The 25,480-nt window shown below is 45.0% G+C and overlaps 1 protein-coding gene across 1 annotated transcript; it reads left to right on the forward strand.

The window, feature by feature from the left end:
- Positions 1–14,439: 14,439 nt before the first annotated feature.
- On the forward strand, positions 14,440–24,737 carry LOC139706655 (palmitoyltransferase ZDHHC19-like). Its single transcript, XM_071614899.1, is given in 9 exon segments — positions 14,440–14,618; positions 14,967–15,088; positions 15,634–15,773; positions 16,536–16,708; positions 17,159–17,266; positions 20,553–20,568; positions 20,646–20,713; positions 21,065–21,257; positions 24,624–24,737. Coding segments are annotated over 9 exon segments (1,113 nt in total).
- The last annotated feature ends 743 nt before the right edge of the window (positions 24,738–25,480 follow it).

Below are 25,480 nucleotides of genomic sequence, written 5' to 3' on the forward strand. Positions count from 1 at the left end.
TTTGGTACCAGGGGGGAACCCAGGGGCACTTAATTACTGAGCCACATCCCCAGCCCTTTTTTTTTTTTAAGTTTTTAGAGACAGGGTCTCAGTAGATTTCTTAGGGCCTTGCTAAGTTGCTGAAGCTGGCTTTGATACTCCTGCCTCAGCCTGAGTCACTGGGATTGCAGACACATGCCACCACACTCGCCCAGTCCATACTAACTTTAACCTCTTATTATATGCCACAGTTTTGACAAGAATTCCATTTCCATACCTGATAAATGCCACCATACAATGCTGTCATTTTTCTTTAAACTGTAGGATATTTTTTAAATGAATTAAGAGAAAAAGTGATAGTTTGAAACTATGATCCTGCATAATTTACATAGTTACCATTTCTGACACTCATATCTTTCTGAGGATCTGATCATCTACTGGTACCACTTCCTTTAGTCCAGAGACCTTCATTTAGTGTTTCTTGGAGTACAGGTCTGCTGGTGATGGGTTCGCCCAGCTTTATCAAAAATTGTCTCCATTTTCTCTTAATACTTTATATATGTATTTCAATATACAAAGTGTATGCACATATAAAGTATATACATATATACACACATAATATGTATTCATGTTAATGTAGTCATTTGGGTTTTTTTTTGGCTTGATATAGAATTCTGGTTTGAAAATTTTTCCTTTCAGCTCTTGTTTAAAAAAATAAACTTTTATTTTAGAACAGTTTTTATTTAAAGAAAAATTGCATGGATATAAAGACATAGTTCTCCTATGCTCTACACCCAGCTGGCCTTATTATGACACCTTTTGTTAGTATGGCACACTTATTCAAATTGATGAACCAGTATATTCTGGAAGAGATGATGGAGAAATCACCACTGAGGTCATTTATTTTTTCAAATTTTTCATAGAATTCACCAGCAAAGCCAAAGAAACCCGATGTTTTCTCTTTTAGAAGGTTGTTGGCTTTTCATTTATTTTCCTTAATAGAAACAAACCTGTTCACATTGTCTATTTCTCCTTGTGTGAGTTTGAGTAGTTTAGTTTTTCAAGTTAAATTATCAAATTTGTGGGCATAGAGTGGTTTGTAATAACTTTTCTATTGTTTTTAATTTTATTGATTTTTCCTTTTTTTTTTTTTTCTTTTTCCTTGCTTTAGGCTTAAATTGCTCTTTTGGCTTTGGCTTCTAAAAGCTAGATTACTGAGTTTAGCTCCCTCTTCTTTTGTCTGTGTCTTCAGTGCTATAAATTCCCCTAAGTGCACTAAATGCTTACACAGTTCATTGGATAAATTGTGTAATTTTGATAAATTGTAATTTCTTCTGTTTAAATCAAAATATTCAAAAATTACCCTTTAGACTATTTTTACTCATATGTTATTTACAAATGTATTATTGAATTCCCAAATATTTGGGGATTTTCAGTTCTCTTCTATTGGTGATTTTCAGATTAATTTCATTGTTATATAAGAAGATTTTTTTTTTAATTTCTAACCTCTTAAATTTATTGATGACTATTTTATGACACAGGACATGGTGTGCCTTTCTGAATTTTATGTAAACTTGAAAAGAATGTGTACTCTATTCCTTTGGGGTAGAGTATTTCTGAATTTCAATAAGATCAGGTTGATTGACAGTGCCATTCAGGGAACAATATCCTTATTGATTTTTTGCCTGCTTCATCTATCAAGCCCTGACAGAAGTGTTTGGAAGTTTCCAACTATAGTAGTGAATTTTCTCAATTTCTCCTTGAGTTATATCAGTTTTGGTGTCACATATTTAGATTTCTGTTGCTAAATGCTTACATATTTAGAATTCTGTGTCTTCTTGGAGTTTGTCCCTCTTTATCCCTGATAATTTTCCATATTCTGAAATGTACTTTATGTAAAATTAATATAGCTATTGCAGATTCCCATTGATTAGTTGGTATAGTGCATCTCTAATTGAATCTGGGTCTTCATAATCAAAGTAGCTTTCTTATAAACAATATATGGTGGAGTCTTGTTTCTTTATTCAGTTTGACACTTTTTGTTTTAATTGGCATATTTAGACTAGTCACATTTAAAGTGATTATTGGTAGAGCTGGAGTAGTATTTGTTGTATTTATAACTGCTTTCTCTATTTTACCTTTGTTCTTTACGTATTTTCCCATTTCTCTGGTTATATGAGCATTTTATATGATTTTGTTTTATCCCCTCTCTTAGAATATCAACTATCCTCCTTTATCAGACGTTTAGTGGTTGCCCCAGAGTTTGCAATGTACATCATAAGAATATAAGAACATCCTCAAATAATACTCCACCCTTTCACGTGTAGGGCAGGTACCCTATGATATTGCTCTCATTAATTTCACTTTTTCCTATGCTATAATCACCCAATATATGGTTACTGTTACTGCTCTAAACACATGGTTATCTTTTATATCAGGAATAAAATAAAGAAAAGATGGCATTTCACTTTTATTTCTTCTCCAGTGCTCTCCTTTTCTTTATGTAGATCCAGGGTTCTGATCTACATCATTTTTCTTCTCCTTGAAGAACTTGTTTGAACGTTTGCTCGGAGCAGGTTGCTGGTGATAAATTCCCTTTGTTTTTGTTTATGTGAGGAACTCTATTTCTGCTTCACTTTTGAAGAATAATTTCACAAGTCAGCTTTTGTATCACTGTGACCAAAATACCCAACAAGAAACAATTTAGAGGAGGAAAAATTTATTTTAGCTCACATTTTCAGAGGTTCAGTCCATGGTCAGCTGACTCCATAGTGCTGGGCTCAAGCTGAGTCAGAACATGAGGGCAGAAGGTGGCAGAGGAAAGCAGCTCAGAACATGACAGCCAGGAGAGAGAGAGAGAGAGAGAGAGAGAGAGAGAGAGAGAGAGAGAGAGCGCTTCAGTTCACCAGGAACAAAATACAAGCCCCAAAGGCATGCCCCTAGTTGACCCACCTGTCTACACATATCACTGGGTTAATCCTTAACAGTGGATTCATCTAATGATTAGGCTACCACTCTCACAATCCAACTGTTCCACCTTTGACATTCCTGCATGTCTCCCGCATGAGCTTTTGGGAGGACACACCATATCAAACCATGATACACTGGATAGAGGATTATAGGCTGGTGGGTTTTCCTTTCAACACTTCAAAATTTTACACAACTCTCTTTCTAGCACATTTTAGGAGAAGTCCACTAAGATTCTTATCTTGGCTCCTCTATGAGTAAGATTATCCATTTCTTTAAACACCATCTCTTTGGCTTTGATTTTCGGCAATTTGAAAGATGCTAGGTGTAGATTTTGGGTATTTGCCTTGTTTGATGTTCTCAGAACTCCCTGTATCTATTACTTCATAAAAGTTTTCCATCATTATTACTCGAAGTCTTTCCTCAACTCTGTTCTATTTTGCTTCTCCTCCTCCTATTCCAACTGCACGTGTGTTTATCTTTTGCAATTGCCCCGTTGTTCTTAAATTTTCTGTTTCAATTTTTCTTTTCTCATTGCAATTTTACCTAAGAAGTTTCTTCTAACCTACCTGCAAGTCCACTAATATTCTCCCCAGTCATGTCCAGGATACTGGTGAGCCCATCAAAGGTGTTAAGCATTCATCTTAGTCATTTTGATCTCCAGTCTTTCCTTTTTTTTCTTGTTTACCATTTCCATCATCAGCTTACATTATCTATCTTTTCTTTAATATTCTTGTTCAGCTATAACTCTCTATAACCCTTAGCATCTCAATCATAGTTGTTTCAGGTTCCCTATCTGATAATTCCCACAGCCTCATCATCTGAGGGTCTCTCATTCTAATGCTCGCTTTATGACCTTAGACTTTCTTTCTTCTTGCTTTTTAGTATGTATGCCTTATAATTATTTTTGATTGAAAGCTAGACATAGTGTACTGAATAATAGGAACTGAGGTAAATAGGCCATTTATTTGGTGAGATTTTGTGCTCATCTGTCTAGAAGTTCGGTCATGTTTAGTGTTTTCTGTCACCAAAGAGGCCAGAAACTTTCAGATTCCTAAAATGTGTTTATTTTCATTTCTTGCCCAGAAAGAATTTGTGTCTTCAACTCTTTCAGCTGTAATTCTCTAGAGTTGTGCTGGAGGCTTTTTGGTATAGTGGCACAGTAGAGAGGAAGGAAGGATTCTGTGGTCTATGATTAGATCATGGTGTTCAGTGAGCCTGCATTGCTGGAGTGTGACTTTCACTGTGTTTCCTCATTTTCCACCACCACTAGCACCTTGCATGAGACAAGAGCCTGGAGTAGGAGAAACACCTTCCCCCTCGAGGGACAAGGCTCTGGTGAAGTCCTTGTCCTTAGAGAGTAGGTTTCTGTTCTAGAGAATGGTTGCTCTTTTCACAATGGTTACCTTTCTCCAACCCCTGCCTGAGCCATGAGGGTGTCTTCATTGGCTCTTCAGCAAGAGAAGCTAGGTAAGGTTCCTGGAGGATGCCTGAGGGGCGGGGGCTCTCTAGTGCTGTGACCCAGGAGTTTCTCACTCTCACACTAATTTACCAGCAATTTATCCGAATTACCATTAGGTGTTCCTACCAGTTGATGGCTCCCGTGGCTTCTGCTTCAGGGGAACAGAGCTGTCCCATGACCCTGGATTCACCTCTTTCTCCAGGTTTCATGGTGGCAGTGTGCCCTGCTACCTCAGTTCCATGGTTGGGATGTAAAAGTTGCTGGTTTTCCATTTGTTCCTGTTATAAAGCTAGAAGTCACAACTTCCAAGCTCTTCACATGTTGGAACTGAAACCAGAAGTCTCTTTCAGCACTTTAAAGATCCCTCTCACTATCTTCTGACCTGTATGGCTTCTGGAAAAAATCCAACCATTATTATTTATATGTAATGTATCCTTTTTCTCTGGCTGCTTTCAAAAAATTTTGGTATTCAGTTTTTAGCCATTTGATTTGTATGCACTCAGGTCTGTTTTCTTTGTATATAGACTGTGTTGGGGGGCTATGTATATCTAGAATGTGTAAATTTATGTATTTTGCAAATTTTTGAACAAATCTCGTCCGTATTCTGTTAAATGTTCTTTTCCACTCCTGTTCCATTACATCTGTCTTCTCCTTCTGAGGTTAGGATTCCATGTATTTGGGGACTTTTGGATATAACCCTTCAGCTCACTAAGGCTCTGTTCATTTTATCCAAACATTTTCCTCTATGATGTTCATATCAGATGGTTTCTATTCTCTTCCTTCAACTTCACAGAACCTTTTCTCCTTTTTCTTTATTTTGAAACATCTCTGTCTTTGTGTGTTTACTATGTATTCAATCTTGAGTCATGTCTATGAGATTAGCGTGGAAGGTGAGCTGTATCTTTGATCCAATCATCTGTGATTCCTGAGAGGGAACAAATATATGCCTGACTCTTTAAAGAGGCTGGGCAGAGAGAGGCTCGGGAGTATGTGGAGGCTGGAGAACCAGGAGAGGCTCTCTCTAGGCTGGCCAGATGGGCCAGGTTGAATCAAAGAACATCTTCAAGCCAATGAGGATAATGCAGACCTCTAGACAAATGGGAGTCAGTGTTACAAACAACCAGCTGGTCACCGATGGTGGCAGCTTGAATACTTGTCTACCTGTTGTCCACAGCAGCTAGAATACATGTCCTGGTGTGTTTATGCCAGGGAAGTGCTTTGGATGAGAGTGAAATCCTATAAGGAATCCAAGGAGAATAGAAGAAATAAAGTTGACCTTATGATAGCTAGAAGCTAAAAGGTTTGTTCCTTCTAGTTATTATTATTTAGAATGTTCTCTCAATGGACTCTTTCCATACGCAGTAAGTCAGGAGAAACCTGGATGCCAACACTTTAACTTCTCAATGAAACCGCATCATGCTAACTGAATGATCAAAGTTCAACATTACCTGTACTGGACAACAGATGTTAAGTTTCCCAACCCCTACTCCATGAAATAAGTATCATCTGTCCAATTCTTGTAGAAAATGTTTTGCCTAAAACAGATCATGAGGAGGCAATCAGAAACATTCAAATTCTGCAAAACAACTATCCAGGACACTTCCACAATGTCAGTGTTGTATAAAAAACAAATGTCAGAAAACCATTATAGATTACAAGATTCTAAAGAAAAATGACAACAAAATGTAACATGTGATCCTTGATCATATCCTGTATATTTAAAAAATCCAGCTAAAATGGATTTAGGAAAATTTGAATATGGACTATATACCTGATAGTAGTTTCATATCAATATCAAATTTCCTCAAAGTGATATTAGTATGGTGGTACAAGATAATTACATAGCAAAATATTAAAATTGATGAATTTACCTGAATAATATATGGGTGTCATGCTAATCTTCATTTTTGCTTGACATCACATACATATAGAAAAGTATACAGATTATGGAGCACACAATATTGTACTGTTCTTGATTCTTTCCTATAGGATTGAACATTTTAACATAGCATTTTAGTGAAAAAAAAAAAAAAAAAAGCAGTGTTGAGAGGCAAAGTTCTGAGTTAGTTGCACATACCTAAGCACACAGACTCTAAAACTAATGTTGCTTCTACCAGATGGCTCTTCTACTTGGGGCAGTGCTCTGAGGTCAAGGTAAATTGCTTTCCCTCTTACTAGCCCTTGCCTCAAGCCTCAAAAATCTCTGGGAAGTAAAACATCACAGGTCCACTATGTCTTGTGAAAGCTTTCTACCATAGACAGAATTTTCCATAGTCAAGGAGAAGAGTTACACCTCTGATTGTTTACAGACTTGGAGATTTTCTTAGCCAGGTGTGTGTCCCTCCTGCACCCCACTGCCCTACCTGAGGGACAGGGATGGCAAATTTGCAGAGGCCAGGGAGCTCAAAAGCAATCCTGATTTCTTCCTTTTGAAAAGTCACATGTTGGAAGTTCTCTGGTGGGTTGAGATGACCAAGTGTGGGGTCAGCTGGCAGGAAAGCACCCCAAGTCGCTCCTTCCACCTCCCTACAAGCTCCCATAGAGAGGCCAGGAGAAGCAGCATATGCAGTCAGAAAACAAAAGGACCCCAGTCTTCCCCAAGCGTGGGCTCCCTGCACTGTTTGGTGTGAAAGACTGAGGGAAGCAGGGGGTCTCCTCAGGAAGGACCCTGTGGGTTTCTTCCTTCCTCTCTTTTGCCAGCACCAAGCTCCTAAAGGCAGAGAGAGCTGGAGAGAATTCTTGGGCAAACCCAGTGGGAAGTCCTGAAGGAAACAACATTTCCCATGAACTTGCCTGTGGGGTGGCATAGTGATTAGTTAGAACTTTACAAACAGATGCAGGCATATTTGTGTTCCAAACTGGTAAAGCAAGTTTTAGTGTAGCAGGGGTCAAAGTCATTTTCAAAGTCAAATGTTATCAGTCTATTCCCCATCTGCCAATCATACACCCATGCACACTTAAATCAAGGACATATGTTCAAATGCTCAGTTGCCTCCCTCCCTCCTCTCCCATCTCTCCATGCTTTGCCTTCCTCCCAGGTGGACAGGCAGTGGAAGTACTGACTGTGCCCAGTGAAAGATAGGAAGATGAGTCTCAAAGAACCTGGAGCTTGCTCTAATAACTTGGCTTCTCCTTCAAAGAGCCTTCTAAACTCCTCCACTCCTTTCCTCCCACTCAATGAGGAACAGTAGAGTTCAGATTCTGCATAAAATTCTTGTTCTATTAAAAGAAAAATCTGTCCTCTCTTATTCGTAAAGCAATCCAAGAGAAGGATTATGCATGTGCTTGAATTGGTTGGTTTTGAATCAGGTCTCTGAGTCAGGACAAACGTTTTAAGTGAAATCACACATTCAAATTTTGTATGTATAGGACAGTTTCACCTGGAAAAGTCAGAATGCTACTAAGAATATTTTTTTCCAACTTCAAAGTGGTGAAGTATTTGGAGGCCAGTACCCAGGGTTGTAATTCTGCCCTCAATTTCATTATTTCATTGTTTCATTTGAGCTTCTTTATTGCAATGTAAATATATGTATTTCAACATAGAAGATAATCCATCCAACAGTCCATCCCAGACAACAGCAAAATTGTATTCTTTTACTCTTGACAATATCTCTATAGCACTGACTAGAAAGGGTTTATGTTTACCCTGGGAAGAATATCAAAAGTAAAATGTTCTCAAAACTTTATACACTTAAGTTGGAGCTAAATAGCACAAGAGCTACCAACGTTCTTCCTGCGGCTAACATCATGGTTTCATTTTAAGACCAGGCACAGTATCTAGAAATAAATTTCAATACCCTGTTTGATGTTTTGCTGTAGGAAGGCTTAGTTGCATAATGGCAGGAAGACAGCCAAAGGCAGGTCCCTCTCTAACAACACTGCCTGCATTCCAGCTATGAGACTGCCCTGAGCAGCAGAGTGATAGAAGGGGATCTTGTCACTGCCCAAACCTCTTCCCATGCCAGGCTCCTTCAAGCAGGACCCTGAGGCAGCATATGTGGCCTGGATATATCAAAGGACCTTTCAAATGACCTGGAGCCCACATTGATCCTCCCACTGCCCACCCAGGACCTTAAACTGTCCCAGCTGTAACATCTGTGTGGAGGTGAGTGCTCCACCTCCCTGTCCAGTCACCAATCTATCCCTGGACACCTGGTCAGGACTAGGAAACTCACAGCATATGTGGGCCACAGGTGGGTATGAGACCATCTTCCCAGTCTCCTAAAAGTGGCTCCCAGACACTCTTGGTCACTTACATCTGTTATTGCCTCCAGTTCTGCACCTGTCCTGGGAGGCTGGCCTTGCTTGCACAGGTGCTGACATGCAAAGGGCATCCCCTCTGTGCTGAGCCTGGTGGAGTCAGGGGGAGGAAAGGCAGTGACTGTCCCCTCCCCTGGCTTGCTGATAGTAGATTCCCAGTCTTCAAGCTGACTGCTGCCCTGTCCTGGGGATCATTGCATGTCTTGGTCTGGGTGTCCCAGTTGGAGGGTTTCCTGGGTTCTGAGTGCGTTTGTCTGATGTGCCCACCCTGCTCGGGTTCACAAGGGCAGGCCGCTGGTTGGGCAAGAATGTTTTTTTCATCCTCATCCAGTATCTGAGAAAACGGAGGCCCAGAGTTGTTATATACTGCTCCAGGTGACACCAGGCAGGTCTTGTCTCTAAAGACCTCACTCGGGACAGGTGACCTGATGAGCCATGGGGTCCTAACTGTGCTCTAACCAAGGAAACATCAGGTTCTCCCTGAGATGGGAACCAGTGTGTAGGGCCAAGAGCAGGCAGCCTTGAGGGCTGCGTTGGAGGAGGCCTGAGCATTTAGGGGTGATGGAAGTCAGGTCAGATAGACCCTCGAGGTCTGCCTCTTCTCCCCTAGGAATTTGACCACCACTGTAGGCTGGTGAACAACAGCTTGGGGCATCTGAACATCTGGCTGTTCCTTCTGCTGCTTGTGTCCCTTTGTCTGTACCTGGGTGCCCTGCTGGTGATGTGAGTTGTCTTCCTTGTGCCCACCAGACAAAGCCTTGGACAAAGCCATGGCTATCCACACAGTCTCAAGGGCCCACACTGGGAACAGCAGTCCTACAGATTATTTATACATTCACCAATTGAAGGATTGTTCATTGTATCTAGTTTTTCCACAGTGTTTTTGTTTTGTTTTGTTTGTACCAGGGATTGAACCCAGGGGTGCTTAACCACTGAGCTGCATCCCTGATCCTTCTGCCCCCTTTATTGTTTCTTAAATGTCTTTTTTTTTCTTTTGAGTCATGATCTCATTGAATTACTTAGGAACTTGCTAATTTGCTGAGGCTGGCTTTGAACTTGCAATCCTCCAGTCTTAGCCTCCCAAATGTCTAGAATTTAGGCATGGGCCACTGTGCTTAGCTAGTTTTTCACAGCTATAAAGAAAGCTGCTACAAACATTGGTGTACAGGCATGCAAAATTAAGTTTTCATTTCTTTTGGGTAAATTCTTAGGGGTGGCATTGCTGAGTCATAAGATAAACTGTAGGTGGAACTTTGTAGAAAATTGCCAAATTTGTCTTTCAAAATCATTGCACCATTCCTAATTTCTACCAGCAAAGTATGAGAATTCCAGTTGTTCCACATGCTCACCAACATTTCACACTGTCATTTGTTCTTGTTTTGTTTTCTCTTTTTATTGTAGCCTTTCTAACAAATGAGTAGTGGCCTCTCATTTAAGGCTCTAAGTTGAGCAATGATGTTGAGCATATTTCATGTCTTCTTGCCCATTGGTAGGTCTTTGGCAAAGTGTTTGCTGCAATCTTTTTTTCTTTAAAAAAAAAGTTTTGTTTTCTTTCTTACTGAGTTTTAAGAGTTCTGTACACTGGGTTTTGCAAATCTTTTCATTCAATTTTCTTCATAGCATCTTCCAAGGAAGCAGAAGTTCTTAGTGGTGTTGTTTTTCCAGTTCTGGGGATTGAATCAGGGGTGCTCTGCCACTGAGTGTTTTTATTTATTCTACTTGGAAAATCATGTCCTCTGTGAGGAACAGTTTTATTACCTCCTTTCCAACATGTGTGTTTTTTATTTCTTTTTCTTTTTAATGTTGACTAGGAATGATAGGAGTGGGCATCTCTGCCATGAGATTCCTTTAGTATGGCAACCGCTTGACTAAAGGCTCTTTCAGGAAGACTGGTGGGCAGCATCAGTGGGGGAGGGCAAGCTGCAGACCCTGAGACGGCTGAACAGACAGAGGAGCCTGTCTGCTCATCACCTCCCATCCTTTTAGTCAGCACACACTACTGCCATATGTGGTTCCCTCCCACCTGTGACTCCTGTGCTTGGCCCTTATTCCTCAGCCCTATGGTCTGCCTGTCTCCTCCTCTCTCCAGCTTCTAGTATCATCATTGAGTTTGCCTTGCAGCTCTTCCCTCCCTCCATCCTGTGGTTCTTCTAGCCCCAGTTCAGGCCATAGGCTATCACCCTTCCTCCTCTGCTCAGAGTGAGGCCCTCCATGTCCAGGATCACTATTCTCAAGGGACCTAAATGTGGTCTGCCCTCTGGGATTCACCAATCAGGGCTCCTTTCCATTATTGGCAGCACCCATCTCAGGCACTGATCCCATGCTCCAATTTCTCCCTTTCTACTCTGCCCCCTGACTGCAACTCCTCCTGGAGTCACTTGCTTGTGATTGGTGGCAAGGACTCTGGAGCCAGACCTCATAAGTCCAAATCACAGCTCTACAACTGTCCAGCAGGGAGACCATGGGTAGCTACTTAGCCCCTGGTCAGTCAACTTCCCTATCTGTAAAACAGGGAATTGTGGGTTAATTCATGTAGACCACATAGAACAGTGGCTGTACCAGAAAGTGCCCTGGGTGCTGAATACAGACCACAATAAATGTTGATGAGGATGTGGGGGAAAAGGTACACTCATACACTGCTGGTGGGAGTGCAAATTGGTGCAACCCAATCTGGAAAGCAGTATGGAGATTCCTTAGAAAACTTGGAATAGAACCACCATTTGACCCAGCTATCCCTCTCCTAGGTCTATACCCAAAGGACTTAAAATCAGCATATTACAGAGACACAGCCACATCAATGTTTATAGCAGCTCAATTCACAATAGCTAAACTGTGGAAACAGCCTGGATGCCCGTCAATAGATGAATGGATAGAGAAACTGTGGTCTATGTACCTAATGGAATATTACTCAGCATTAAAAGAGAATAAAATTATGACATGTGCATGTAAATGAATAGAGTTAGAGAATATCATGCTAAATGAAGTAAGCCAATCCCCAAAATCCAAAGGCTGAATGTTCTCTCCGATAAGGAAAAATGGAGGAACTTTGATGGGGCAAAGGGGAGGCAGATGTGAGGAGGGGGCATGGGGGTAGGAAAGATTGTGGAATGAGATGGACATCATTACCCTAGGTACATGTATGAATGCACATATGGTGTGACGCTACATTGGATACAACCATAGAAATGTAAATTTGTGCTACGGTTGTGTACAATGAATTAAAATGCATGGTGCTGTCATATATACCTAATTAAAAATACCAAACAAAAAAAGAAACCCTAAGGCTAGCATGGTCTGCTCCAAAGCTCAATAGACCTGGTAGTTATGATTCTAGTACCACTCCTGACCTTTTTCCATGACCCAATGCATGTCATCCCTTCTTCCTGTGCTACAACAGAAATTGACATCAAATTTGGTGATAGACTGTGACCGAAACATTACTTCATTCTCAGTAGAAACACAACTGACCAAGAGAAATCTGAAAAAAATATTCAACATCACTAATCATTAGAGAAATGCACATTAAAATCATAATGGGATACCCTCTCACACCTATTAGAATGGCTATTATCAAAAAGACAAAAGAACCAGTGGCACATGCCTTCATCCCAGTAACTCAGGAGGCTGAGGCAAGAGGATTATAAATTCAAGGTAAACCTCAGCAACTTAGTGAGACCTGATGTCAAAATAAAATTAAAAAGGTCTCCAGATGGCTATCAGGGGGAAAGTCCCCCTGGGTTCAACCCCCATTATAAATAAAAGAAAAAGAAAGACAAAAGATATTAAGTACTGGTCAGGATGTGGAGAAAAGAGAATTCTTGTAGTATGTTCGGGGGAATGTAAATTAGTACAGTCATTATGGAAATCAGTATGGGAAGTTTCTTTAAAAATTAAAAATAGATGGGGCTGGGGATGTGGCTCAAGTGGTAGCACGCTTGCGTGGCATGCGTGCGGCCCGGGTTCGATCCTCAGCACCACATACAAACAAAGATGTTGTGTTCGCTGAAAACTAAAACAAATAAATAAATATTAAAATTCAAAAAAAAAAAAAAAAAAATAGAGGGGCTTGGGATGTGGCTCAAGCGGTAGCGTGCTCGCCTGGCATGCGTGCAGCCCAGGTTCGATCCTCAGCACCACATACAAACAAAGATGTTGTGCCCGCTGAAAACTAACTAAATAAATATTTTAAAATTCTCTCTCTCTCTCTATGTCTCTCTCTCTCTCTCTCTGTCTCTCACTCTCTCTTTAAAAAAAAAATTAAAAATCCAGCTCAGTTGGTAGAGTGCTTGCCTCGCATGGACAAGGCCCTGGGTTCAATCCCCAGCACCATAAAAAACAACAACAACAAAAACCTACCCTATGGTCCAGCCAATCTGTGGTGAATGGATACAGAAAATGTGGTTTAGAAATATAAGGGGACACTCTTTAGTCTTAAAAAAAAATAAGGAAATCCTGTCATTTATGACAAATGAATGAGGCCAAAGGACATTTTACTGGGGGAAATAAGCCACGCACAGGGCAACAATCACATGATCTCACCTACATGTGGAATCTATAAAAGTTGAACTCATAGAAACAGAGAGCAGAACGGTGACTGCCAGGGGCCCAGGAGTGGCTGGGCGGGGGATGGGGAAGATGCTGGTCCCAGGAGAACAAATTACACTTAGATGAGAGGGATGAGTTTAAGGGATCTATTGTGCAATATAATGACTACAGTTAATAATAACATACAACAGAATGATTACAGTTGATAATGTTATCTACACTAAAAATGACTCAGATTTTAAGGGTTCTCACCACAAATAATATGAAGTAATGTATATGTTAAAAAACTTGACTCAGACATTCTTCAATGTATACATGTTTCAAAATATGTTGTATGCCATAAATATGTACAAATTATTATTATTTTTTATTATCATCATCATCAGGGATTGAAACTAGGATTATTTAACCATTGAGTCACATCCCCAGCTCATTTTGAGAGAGAATTACGTCATAAAGCCCACCATGGAAGTGAGGGAAACTGGGAAGATATTTAGTTGGTAGATTTCTACCTCCTTCCCCAAACTGGAGCTCTGTTACAACAAAAAGGAAGAAGTGGAGCTAGGATGAGCAATGAGCACTGTTGACTCCAATTAGCACTGGGCCTGAAAGGGGAATAACCATCACCAAACTTCTCCCCATGCCATCTTCACGTATTTTATGGCCTCTGTATTAGCCTGCTTTCTGTTGCTCTAACAAAATACCCGAGAACAGATAATTTGTAAGGAGGTAAGGTTTATTTAACTCAGAATCCAAGATTTGGCAGCTCCTGCAAGTGATCTCTGGTGAGGGTGTTCACAACATGGTGAATGGCATCATGGTGGGAGGACATACAAGGAGTACAGAATGCATGGCCAGAAAACAGGGAGGGACCAATCTGGCTCTTTTTATAACAACCCCCTCTCACAGGAGCAAATGGGGGCCCATGAGAAGTCCATTACTCCCTTGAGAGGGCATCTTGCAGAGTGACTGAGTTACCTCCCACTAGGCCCACCTCTTTCAGGTTCTATCACCCCATCACTGAGGACCAACCCTCCAGCCTTTGAACCTTTGGGGACAAACCACATCACATCATCACAAGCTCCAACAAAGCTACCATCATAAGAGCAGGATGTCCCAGTCTACAACATGTGCGTATGTGGGGGTGGGGGAAGGTTGATCTCAGAAGTCACTGGAAGCAGCCAGAGCCCCCATTCCAGAACCTCTGTGATGTCACTTCTGTTGTCATGGCAGTCTGGGTGCCAACCCAGAAGAGTTCGTTGGTGGCTTCAGTCATGATCTCTTCACAGAGTATCACGCCCCCAAATGAACCTCCGATCGAATCCTCATGGCTGAAACCAAGCCTGTTTGCAGCTTTTAGTGCAATGCTTCTTATTACAATAAGTGGAATCTTTTTCGGCTTCCCGTGAGTCTCCCATGGAAGGTGTCAGTGTCTTAGACACAGAAGAGAAAATAGACAACGACAGTACAGAGGCAGGGAGGGAAGTGGAGAGAGAGGGTCAGCAGGAGAAGGAGGATATAGAGTTAGAGGGAGCCCAATGTGCAAGCACAGAGGTCTGGAGTGCCTGTCGCATTTAGGGAACTGTGAGAGACTGGTAATGCTGGTGGCATTTGGTGGAGTCTCCATGGTCTGTCTCTAACCTGGATATTTAGATCTGTCCTTAAGGCGAGTGAGTCCTACCTCAGGTGAACTAGGCCTCGTGGGGAGCTCTGGGTTTCCCCAGACTAGGTCTGAGTCTGGCTCTGGTTTCAGGTGCCGGTGGTTGGCTCAGCATGGGCAGTGGGAATTTGCTGTGGTTTCGGGCCTACTCTTTCTAGTGTCCTTCTGCAGCCTCATTTTCCTCAACGGGTCAGACCCAGGCATTTTACACAGAGGTAAGGCCTCAGACCCCTGGAGAAGGAGGTGCTACCCCAAGGGCTGATGCCTATAGGGGTGATTTCAAAAGTGCTAACCCCCGCTCAACCCCACCCCCCGCCCCCGTGGCCTCAGGATCCCTTCCCTCCATGTCATCATTACTTGGGCCCTGGCACTTCATTTCCCAAGCCACTGAAGTGTGAAAAAACAGAATCCTGGAGGTTTTCCAGATGCTTTAGAAGGGAGGACTGGGCAGGCTGGCAAGAGAGGCCAGCAGGCTCTTCCAAACCACGCAGTTCACTCCTCCTCTTTCCCATTTTACCCACCACTTCAAGCACTGATCACTATTCCAAAGGGGGAGCTCCATGTAGAGCTCCTGTGGCTGGACAGCCCTTTCTCTTTGACTGCCCACCCATCTGAGTGGTCAGCTTGCTCAACAGGGACCGGGATTCCCCTGCCCACCTCCTACCCACCTTCTTGATGCCCAATGATGCTATGGGGCTGCCCCAAGCAGTAGAGTGGTGGAAGGACCTCCTGCCACTGCCCAAATCTCTTCCCCTGCCAGGCTCCTTAGAAGAGGACCCCAACATTCAATACATAGCATGAGTGAACAATATGGCCTTCCGCCTGCAGTGGTGCTCAAAGTGTTCTTTCCATCGTCCACCCCGGAGCCACCACTGTCCCTTCTGTAATATCTGTGTGGAGGTAAGTACTCCTCCTTCCTGACCACTCACCAACCCATCCCAGGGCACCTGGCCAGGACCAGGAACCTCACATCATATGTGGTCCAGGGGTGGGTATGAGACCATCTTCCCACACTGCTACAAGTGGCTCTCAGCCACTCTTGGTCACTTATATATGTTATTGCCTCCAGTTTTGCACCTGTCCTGAAAGGCTCGCCTTGCTTGCACAGGTGCTAACATGCAAAGGGCACCATCTGTGCTAAGCCTGGTGGAGTCAAGGGGAGGAAAGGCAGTGACTGTCCCAACCCCTAGCTTGCTGATACTAGATACCCATAACTTTAGGCCAGCTGCTGCCCCGTTCTGGGTACCTTTGCCTGTCCACCTCTGGGTGTCCAATTGAGGGTTTCCTGGGTTCTGAGTGCTCTTCTCTCATGTGCACATCCTGCACGGGTTTCCAAGTACAGAAGGCTGGCTGGGCAAGGAATTCTTCTCATCCTTACCCAGTATCTGAAAAAATACAGCTTCAGAGTTTTTCTGTATCCTGCTCAAAGTGACACCAGGCAGGACTTGTCTCTAAAGACCTCACTCATGACAAATGACCTGATGAGCCATGGCGTCCTAACTGTGTTCTATCCATGGACGTGCTGGTTTCACCCTGGAGATGGGGGCTCACGTGCATGACCAAGAGCAGGAGGTCTAGGGGCTGGGTTGCGGGGGGGCCTCAAGATTTGGGGGTGTTGGGCTAAGCCAAATAGACCCTCAAGGTCTGCCTTCTCTCCCCTAGGACTTTGATCACCACTGCCTGTGGGTAAACAATTGTGTCGGTCAAAGAAATTTCCGCGTATTCGCGCTGCTGGTGGTGTCCCTGTGCCTTTATCTGGTTGTTGTTCTGGCTACCGTTTCGCTTTTCCTCATTCGTACAAGACACATGCCCTGGTCGCTGGACTCAGCCATGGCGTATCCACACAGTCCCAAGGGCCCATACTGGGAAGAGAATGGGTTGTGGGGAGGGGCGGACAGCCAAGGGGCAGGACAGCCAAGAGGCGGGGTTAACTGAGGGCAGGGCTGAGGTGTGAGCAGGGCTAAAGGGAGAAGCCACTTGGGAGGACCTGTGAAGGACAGGTTGAAGGCGAGTGGGGTCAGGTAGATGGGCCAGGTAGGATGGATTATGGAGTTAAGAATCTCGGGAGGCCAAGAAGTGGGGTAATAAAGGTTGAAAAGGGACAAGTGGGAGGACAGCATGGTGGGGTGAGGTTTCTCTTGGGTGTGCTGGATTAACTGTCCAGGCCAGGGAGGAACAAGTGGGTGGGCGGGGTAGCCGGGGCGGGGCTACTGAGGGCGTGTCGGTCGATGGGCGGGGCCAGGAGAGAACAGTTTGGCTGTTCTTCTTAGCTTGTGTGCGCACAGCATCACAGTAGCTGTACCGGTCTTGGTACTCCTGCTGCCTGTCATTCTGCTCCTGATGGTCCAGGCTGTGTCGGTGAGCAAGGTAAGCGAGTACTACAATACCAGACGGTGCGGAGGCATCTTGCATCTTTGGGCCTCAGGCACTTTCTGCTGATCTTCACTGCCCTTGGTCCTGATGGTGCCTCCTGAGTCCTTCCAGACCCACCCTTTAAGATGCAGCTCAGATCTTTCCTCCCCCTGGAGCTCAGTGGTCATTCTCCCTCCTGGGTGCATTGCATGGAGAGCCTGTTATTTGAGGGATGGGTACATCCTGCGCTTGTGTTGAGAAGAACCCTGCGATCAGTATAACACCAGCAGACGCCTAGGAAAACGCTTGAGACGGGGGTCGGTCCTGAGTGGTGTAGCAGCCTGGAAGAAACTGAGTTTGGCGAGGCCAGCATTGTAGAGGAAGGACGTGCCACTCTTCCTGTCCTAGGTGTGATTTTGCAAAGGTAGAAGACAGGAGGGTGTTGTCTGTGAGAGGCACACCTTTGCAAAAAGGCACAGAAACCCGAAAGTAGGATGTTAAGGAAATGAGGAGGAAACTATTCTAAATCAAACCCAAGGTGGCATGGGCAATGAAGTTGACCCCGTGGGAGTCAAGATTAAAAATCTCCTAAAAGTTGAGCGTGAAATTTAGTTTTGACAAAGTGGAAACCTGGGAGCCATGGTGGGATTAAAAAAAAAAACAAACTCATTTATTGAGGAATAAATTAAAACTGCAAAATTCACCATTTTAGTCTAGGATAAGGGATTTTGACAAATGGATACTGTCCTGCATTCTCCAGCATGATCAAGTTTAGGCAGTTTCTTTACTCCAGAATATCCTTTCATTCACCTGTTGTTGTCAGTCTCTCTCCCTATGTCCTTCTGGTTTTTCTTTTTTTCCAGGATCACATGTAAATGGAGTCATTGCCTTTTTTCTCTGGCTTTATTTATTTAGCACAATGTATTTGAGATTCATCCATCTTGTCGCTCATATCAGTATTTTATTTATTTTTATTGCTGTGTAGTAGCGTATGGATGCCCTACAGATTGTTTATACATTCACCAAACGAAGGATTTTTTACATTATATCTAGGTTTTGCCAGTATTTTTTTTTTCATACTAGAAATTGAAGCCGGGGATGTTTAATCTCTGAGCCACATTCCTAGCACCCCTTCCATTATGCTTTAAAATTTTATTTTTTTTTTAAATTTTGATACAGGGTCTCACTAAGTTGCTTAGTGCATCACTAAGTTGATTAGGCTGACTTTCAACTTGCCATCCTCTTGCTTCAGGCTCCCAAGCCTCTGGGATTACAGGTGTGGGCCACTATGCCCAGTTAGTTTGGGGTAGTTATAAATAAAGCTGCCCCAAACATTGATACACAGGCATGTGAACATAAGTTTTCATTTTTCTTAAATAAATTCTTAGGGGTGGCATTGCTGAGTCATAAGGTAAACACGTGTGGAACTTTGTAGGAAATTGCCAAGTTTGTCTTCCAAAACAACTGTAAGGTTCCTAAATTCTATCAGCAATGTTTGGGAGTTCCAGTTGCTTCACATCCTCACCAACATTTCACACTTTTTTTTTCAAATATCTTTTAGGTATCAGTTGACCTTTTATTTATTTATATGCAGTGCTAAGAATCGAATTCAGTGCCTCACACACACTAGGCAAGCATTCTACCACTGAGCCACAACCCCAGCCCCTCAAACTGTCCTTTGTTATTTTGTTTTGCCTTTTAATCATAACCTGTCTTATTAAATGAGTTGTAGTATTTCATTAAGGTTCCAGGTTGTGTTTTCCTAATGAGTAATGATGTTGAGCCTATTTTCATGTCTGTTTGGCCATCAGTAGGTCTTTGGTAAAGTGTTTAGTCCTGGCAGGGCACAGTGGCGCACACCTGTAATCCCAGCAGCTTGGGAGGCTGAGACAGGAGAATTCCGAGTTCAAAGCCAGCCTCAGCAAAGCGAGGCACTAAGCAACTCAGTGAGACCCTTTCTCTAATAAAATACAAAAAAATTGGACTGGGGATGTGGCTCAGTGGTTGAGTGCCCCTATATTCAATCCGTGGTACCCACTCCCCAAAAAGCGTTTACTCCAATCTTTTGCCCATTTGAAAAAACGGGTTGTTTTCTTATTGAGTTTTAAGAGTTTTCTACATGAGATTCAGATCTAGGTTTTGCAAATCTCTTCTTGCAATCGGTCACTTGTCATTCCATTTTCTTCATAGCATCTTCCCAAGAGCAGGAGTCCTTAGTGTTGTTTTTCTAGGACTAGGGGTTGAATCAGAGGTGCTCAACCACTGAGTTCTCCCCCAGCATTTTGTGGCTGTTGTACATTCTACATAGAAAATTGTCATCTGTGAAGAACAGTTTCATTACCTTCTTTCCAATCTGTGTATCTTTATTGCTTTTTCTTTTTAGTGTTGAATAGGAATGATAGGGGTGGGCATTTCTGCCATGGGATTCCTTTAGTATGGCAATCACTTGACTAATGGCTCTTTCAGGAAGACTGGTGGGCAGCATCAGTGGGGGAGGGGACGCTGCAGACCCCAAGACAGTGAACAGACAAAGGAGCCTCTCTGCTCATCACCTCCCATCCTTTTAGTCACCAGCCCACCACTGCCATATCTGGTCCCCCTCCCACCTGAGACTCTGTGCTTGGCCCTTATTCATCAGCCCTGTGGTCTGCCTTTACTTTGAGCTTGACCTTTACTGCTTTGTGTACTGAAGGCCTTCAGCCCAGATTTTCCTGGACCATGTGATTTTTGACTAGGAAACTATGATTGGGCCTCCCCACTGCCCCTGTCCTACCAGATAGTGAAATTCAATTAAGGCATAATTTTAGAAATAAATGAGAGGTGGGGAAATGAAGTGGGAGTGGGGTGGTGACATTGTTTTTGAGCAACTGAGCAGCACAAGGAAGAGTTTAAAAGGTATCTGAAAGAGGCTGGGGTTGTAGCTCAGTGGCAAAGAACTTGCCTAGCATGTGTGAGGCACTGAGTTCGATCCTCAGTACCCCATACAAATTAAAAAAATAATAAGGTCTATCAACAACTAAAAAATATTTTTAAAAAAAGGGGGGGGGGGTATATGGAAGGATGAGGTAAGAGGACAGGTGTAGCCAATGGAGACAGAACAAGGATCTTGCACAGGGAGGCACAAGATGATGAGGAGCCCTGAGAAGGCAGGAGAAGGGGGTGCAGTGTCAGCACTGTCTGGGGAGAGCTGCTCACAAGTGGGTCGAGGGAGGTCACTCTTCCTAGGAGCCTAGGAAGGCAGGAGGCCCTGGGTCATTCTTGGGCTCCCCTGCCCTTAGAATCTTGCTCCAGGCTTGGGTTGAGCCCTGGCTTAGTTGACTAACTTAGGAAGGATCACTGGGAGATGGCCTTGCCCAGTCCTGCTGTTTCTGAGCTCCTCTTCCCATCCCCATCTCCCTCCAGGGCAAATCATTCCGGAACAACAACCCCTTCGACCAGGGCTGTGCCAACAACTGGTATTTGACCATTTGTATGCCAGTGGGACCCAAGTGAGTTGGTTAACTGGGGGCTCAAGTGGTGGACCTGGGGCTGGTGGGAGTGGGGTGGGATAAAGCTGGGTCTTCTTCTCTGGTCCCTGACCCCAGCTCCCAGGCCCTGTCACCCATTGTCCTTTCCTTTGGGTTTTCTCCAGGGTACTTTGGGAGCCACTGGGAACGTCCCTATTCATTGCCCTTCTAGGTTCTTGCCCTAAGAAATGGGGTAGAGGGGAACTGCAGCCGGGATGAGACTCCTGGCTGGGAATCCTGGGCTCTGTGCTTTCCAAGCTGAGGGTGAGGGTGGTCAGGGGCACCAGGCCAAGGTGGGTAGTGACTCCCTGCATTTGGTCTGTCGCACCCCAGGTACATGTCTGCAGCTATTTGGATGCAGCAGGAGGAAGGCACGGAGTGGGACCCTGAGCAAGGGAACCCAGTGCACACACAGTTCTCGCCACAACATTCCCGTCAACACCGTCCCACAGAGCTCCCTGGGCCCACATCTCCAACACATAGGCAGGGCCCCCCAGGGAGTGGCGAGGCTGCAGCTTTACAGGAGGTGAGGAATAGTGGGTATGCATTGGGAGAGGGATGTCTGTGGGTCGCACATGTGTTGGGGGAGGCCCCTGAGGTCAGGCTGGCCCTGAAGCTGAAGCACATGGAGCTTAAGGAATGGAATTATGGACCTGAGTGTGCGGGGTCCAGGTTTCAGAGCACTCCCAGGTGTTGCTGAATAGACAAAGAGAAAAGACTGCACCACTAATTTGCTAGTTGGCCTTGGCCAGTCCCTTACCTTTCGAGGCCTCAGTTTCCTCAGTTATTAATGAGCACTGAGACTAGTAATCTATGTTTTAAAGGAGATTCTTTTTTGGGGGGGAGGGGGACAGGGAATTGAACTCAGGGCACTCGACCCCTGAGCCACATCCCCAGCCCTATTTTGTATTTTATTTAGAGACAGGTTCTCACTAAGTTGCTTAGTGCCTCAATTTGCTGAGGCTGGCTTTGAACTTGTGATCCTCCTGCCTCAGCCTCCCAGGCACTAGAATTATAGTCATGTGCCACTGCCTGGCTCTTTTTTTTTTTTTTTTTTTTAAATGGAAATTTGTACTTGAAATTCCATGTGAAACATATGAAGTGGAGCATTAGGAGTGCAATAGGGTAGATAACCCATGGTGCCCCCCACGGGCCCTTGCAGTACTTGAGGTACCAGCCCTCTCCTTTGTCCTGCCTCCTGGGGCCCAGGGCCATGACTGTGAACTGCAGGGTAGAGGCTAGAAAGAACCCCCATGTATTGACTTATGTGTTTAGATTTCCATCAGCCCGATGCCGCAGCAAAAAACCCACAGAGAAGGCTTGGCCTCCCATCCACGAGCCTCTCACTCACCCATTCACACTGCTGGATACCAGGATATCTGAACTTCACCTTCTGAGCCTCCATGTGGAGGCCTCTCGTAGCTGAGCCCTCAATCACTCCCCTACTGGGAGTGCTAAGACTTCCATTCCTGTTGTACATTTGTAAATAGTTTTTACTTCTTCCTATGGCTGCTCTGTCTGTTTGTTCTAGGTTTAGAGAAGCGGTGTTTCCTGGGGGTGTAGGGAGGCTCTGAGGGGTTCGAACAAAGCCCTGTTGGAAGGGAAGATCCTTGCTCTCTGGAGACCCAAGCTTGGGAACCAACATTGTCTAGCTCGTTGACCTTGAGCAAGACACTTAGCATTTCTCTCATCCTTAAAATGTGGCAACAGTAATAATCACAGTGACTGACCTGGCTGGCTTCCTGGCAAGGGCTGAAGATGAGAGGAGAGAAAACCCCCAGCTAGCACTGGAGAGAAAACCCCCAGCTAGCATCCCTGTCTGACTGCAGGGGGTGCCCGCTGCCCAGCCCTCTTGTGGGGGGTGAGCCAGCCTGAGGCAGTCTGGAGCCCCCTCCTGGCTGCCTCCTCCCCAGATGTGAAGGGTGGGGGCATTCATCCTGCATCTCTCCTGCAACTGTGTCCCACCCTGGTCCCTTCCTCCTGGGGTGCATCAGGTGCTGGTTCTGGTCCTGCCCCTGGGGTACACTCAGGTCTTTTGAGTCTGCAGGCCCCAGAGTGTGGGGCAGGGGGCACATCAAAACGGTGGGTATGTGGTATGTTAGTCTCCAGAGTGTGACCTTGGGACTGGGAATAATATCACCTTCATAGTAAGTTGTTGGAGGAGGAGGTGAGGTGTTTCATCTGGTGCACAGCAGGCAAGCAATGAATGCAGCTGGAATGATTTAGGGTTATTTTCTCCACTAGTTGGGCAACCTGACCATGTCAGAATTTAGAGAGTACTATTAGTGGTTGTGGGGCACTCTGAATTTGTATCAAGGACCCCATATCATCTTGCCACATGAAGCATCAGGACAGCCACAAACCATACTGCTTCTTTCCATACTTGTATCCGGGTGAAACCATCTTGTGTGATAAAGGTGGAGGCAAAAGGATGTCACCCAAGGGATCAGATACATGTCCCCTAGGGTGTGTGTGTGTGTGAGAGAGAGAGAGTATGCACATGTGTTGGTATGAGCTCATCCTCGGGGGTTTGTTCACCCAGCCCCTTATCCTTTCTGACCAACTTTAGGAGGTGGGTGACCTACGATGCAGGATGTGTCTCCAACTCTCCAGACTACAAAGTCCCACCACAAGACCGCTCTTCCCTCTTCCTTTCCTCCCCAACCTGTCCTGGGAAGCCCAGGCCCAGCCCCACCTGCCTGCCCTGGCTGGAACTCCAACTCTTCTCATCCCCTTTCCTTGTCCCAGTATCTATCCCCCTGGGCTCAAGTCCCTTTGGGGCTTAAGGCTTTTCTCAAATCTTATTCCTGCTCACTTCCTCTGTCTGGGAAGCCCAAGTTCATGGGCACATGGCAGAGAAGGAGGGGGAAGTCTTTTTGAGTCCCTGTGCCCAGGTTTTAGTGCCTGTGAACCTGTGTGTGCAGAAGGGATGGCTCAACCCTGCTGACCAACAGGGGGAAAGGCCGAGTGGGGAAGCCAGAGGCTCCCAAGCTCATTCCCAAAGGAGAGCCCTCCAGATAAACTGGATCTGGGTGAGGGAGGAGAGAGGTGGTCCAGGAGCCTGGGCCAAGGCCTGGATGTGCCTCATGGATACTGTCTGAATGGGAGAGTGCTGGGGAGAGTCCAGCTCCACGGGGGGCCAAGAAGGCCAGGCCCCAGTCTCTGGGGAGTTCATGTTGCCTCCTCCAGCCCCACTGGCTGTCCCCCTGCCATCCTGCCTATCCCCCTGCCATCCTGCCTGGTTCAGGTCTGCACTCATTGGCTCCTGCCTTCAGGTATACAGGGTCTCACTCAGTCTCAGGCAAGGGCCTTCCAAGTCCTAAGCTAGATGTGAGACATCTCCTTGACAATCTGGTCCTCAGTTTTCCCACTAGGGAAGGATGTAATTTCCCTCAGATTCTCAAAAGAGGACATGGCCTTTCCAAAGGCAAAGACTTCCTGCTCTGGGATGAAGATTTTATGTGTGTCCGCCCCCTGCCCCCAGCCTAGGATTCCTGGGATTTCCTTAAGAAAGACCCTTGGATCAGGCTCACTGCTTCTTGAGCGTTAAGTGGGACATAGAACATTCCTTCCTTTGATGTCCTCCACCATACCCTCTACCCTAAGCCTTGGGCCAGTCTTGTGACTCCTTGCTGCACCCCCTTCCCTTTTTGCCCCCTTCTTATTTCTGCTGAATGTGCCCTTGATTCTCAGATATTCCCCACCTAATCCTTGGCCTATGAATAAGGCAAGGGGTGTTATAGGGGGCCCAGTTATGGGGCCCACTGTCCACATACCCAGGAAACTCTGCCATCCCTGGGCCAGAGCCAAGAAATGGCCCCCACACCTGCAGGGCTACCAGGTGCCCACAAGCTCCTAGAACTGTAATGCCAGATTCGTGGGACCCCAATAGACCTCCAGGAGCCGAATCCAGTGCAATTACACAAGAGTCTTTATTGCAGGCTCGAGCCTGGACTCTCAACCGTTTCCAAAGCAGCGGTCCCGAGTAGTGAGTCCCAACCCTTAGTTCAGTGAGGATTTATAGGTTTTGGGGGGATACTCTATGCATCACAACATCACACAGCAAATCATTTTATACCGCGGGAAAATCAAACAATTCTTAACATTGATTAATACATTCACTGGCGGCAACAAGTTGGGTAAGGGTAGTTGGTGAGTTCAAATGGTGGATACATTTGAACTGATTGGTTTAGGCCGGGAGGGGTTGCAAGAGTGTATATGCCAAACTGCAGGGTGGCCTAATCATGTTATCAATCACCGAAACTACTGGGGGGTCACCTGACATTTCAGATATTTTTCCTGTCTCATGCTGATGGGTGGTTGCTAGGGGGGTCACTATGGGTCCTCACCTAGCATAACTGAGTCAGGGGCACCTAGTGCCGCAGATCCCTTCTGTTAAACAACTCAGCAGGGTGGATATGTGCCTAAGAGCCTTCTGTGGGTTTTTCCAAGGACAAGAGTCATGCCCCCTCCCTCTGGACAGGACTTGAGGTAGAAGCTGGTTTCTCAAAAATGGAGTCACATCAGTTTCTCAGAACCTGGGATGGAGAGCCTAGCATCTCCAGACCTTTCCTCTTGGGCCTCTTGGGAAGTCAGGGCATATAGGATGAGACTCAACCTAGTCACCCAGCTCTGCTGCCAACTAATGTGCCACAGGAGAATCTGTCTTCCCTTTGCTCAGACTTGGAGTCCTCAAGGTAATCACAGATACCACACTGAGGGTCACAGACTAAATCTTAAGTCTTTAGG

The sequence above is a fragment of the Marmota flaviventris genome, chromosome 8 (assembly GCF_047511675.1).
Source record: "Marmota flaviventris isolate mMarFla1 chromosome 8, mMarFla1.hap1, whole genome shotgun sequence".
Taxonomy (NCBI): domain Eukaryota; kingdom Metazoa; phylum Chordata; class Mammalia; order Rodentia; family Sciuridae; genus Marmota; species Marmota flaviventris.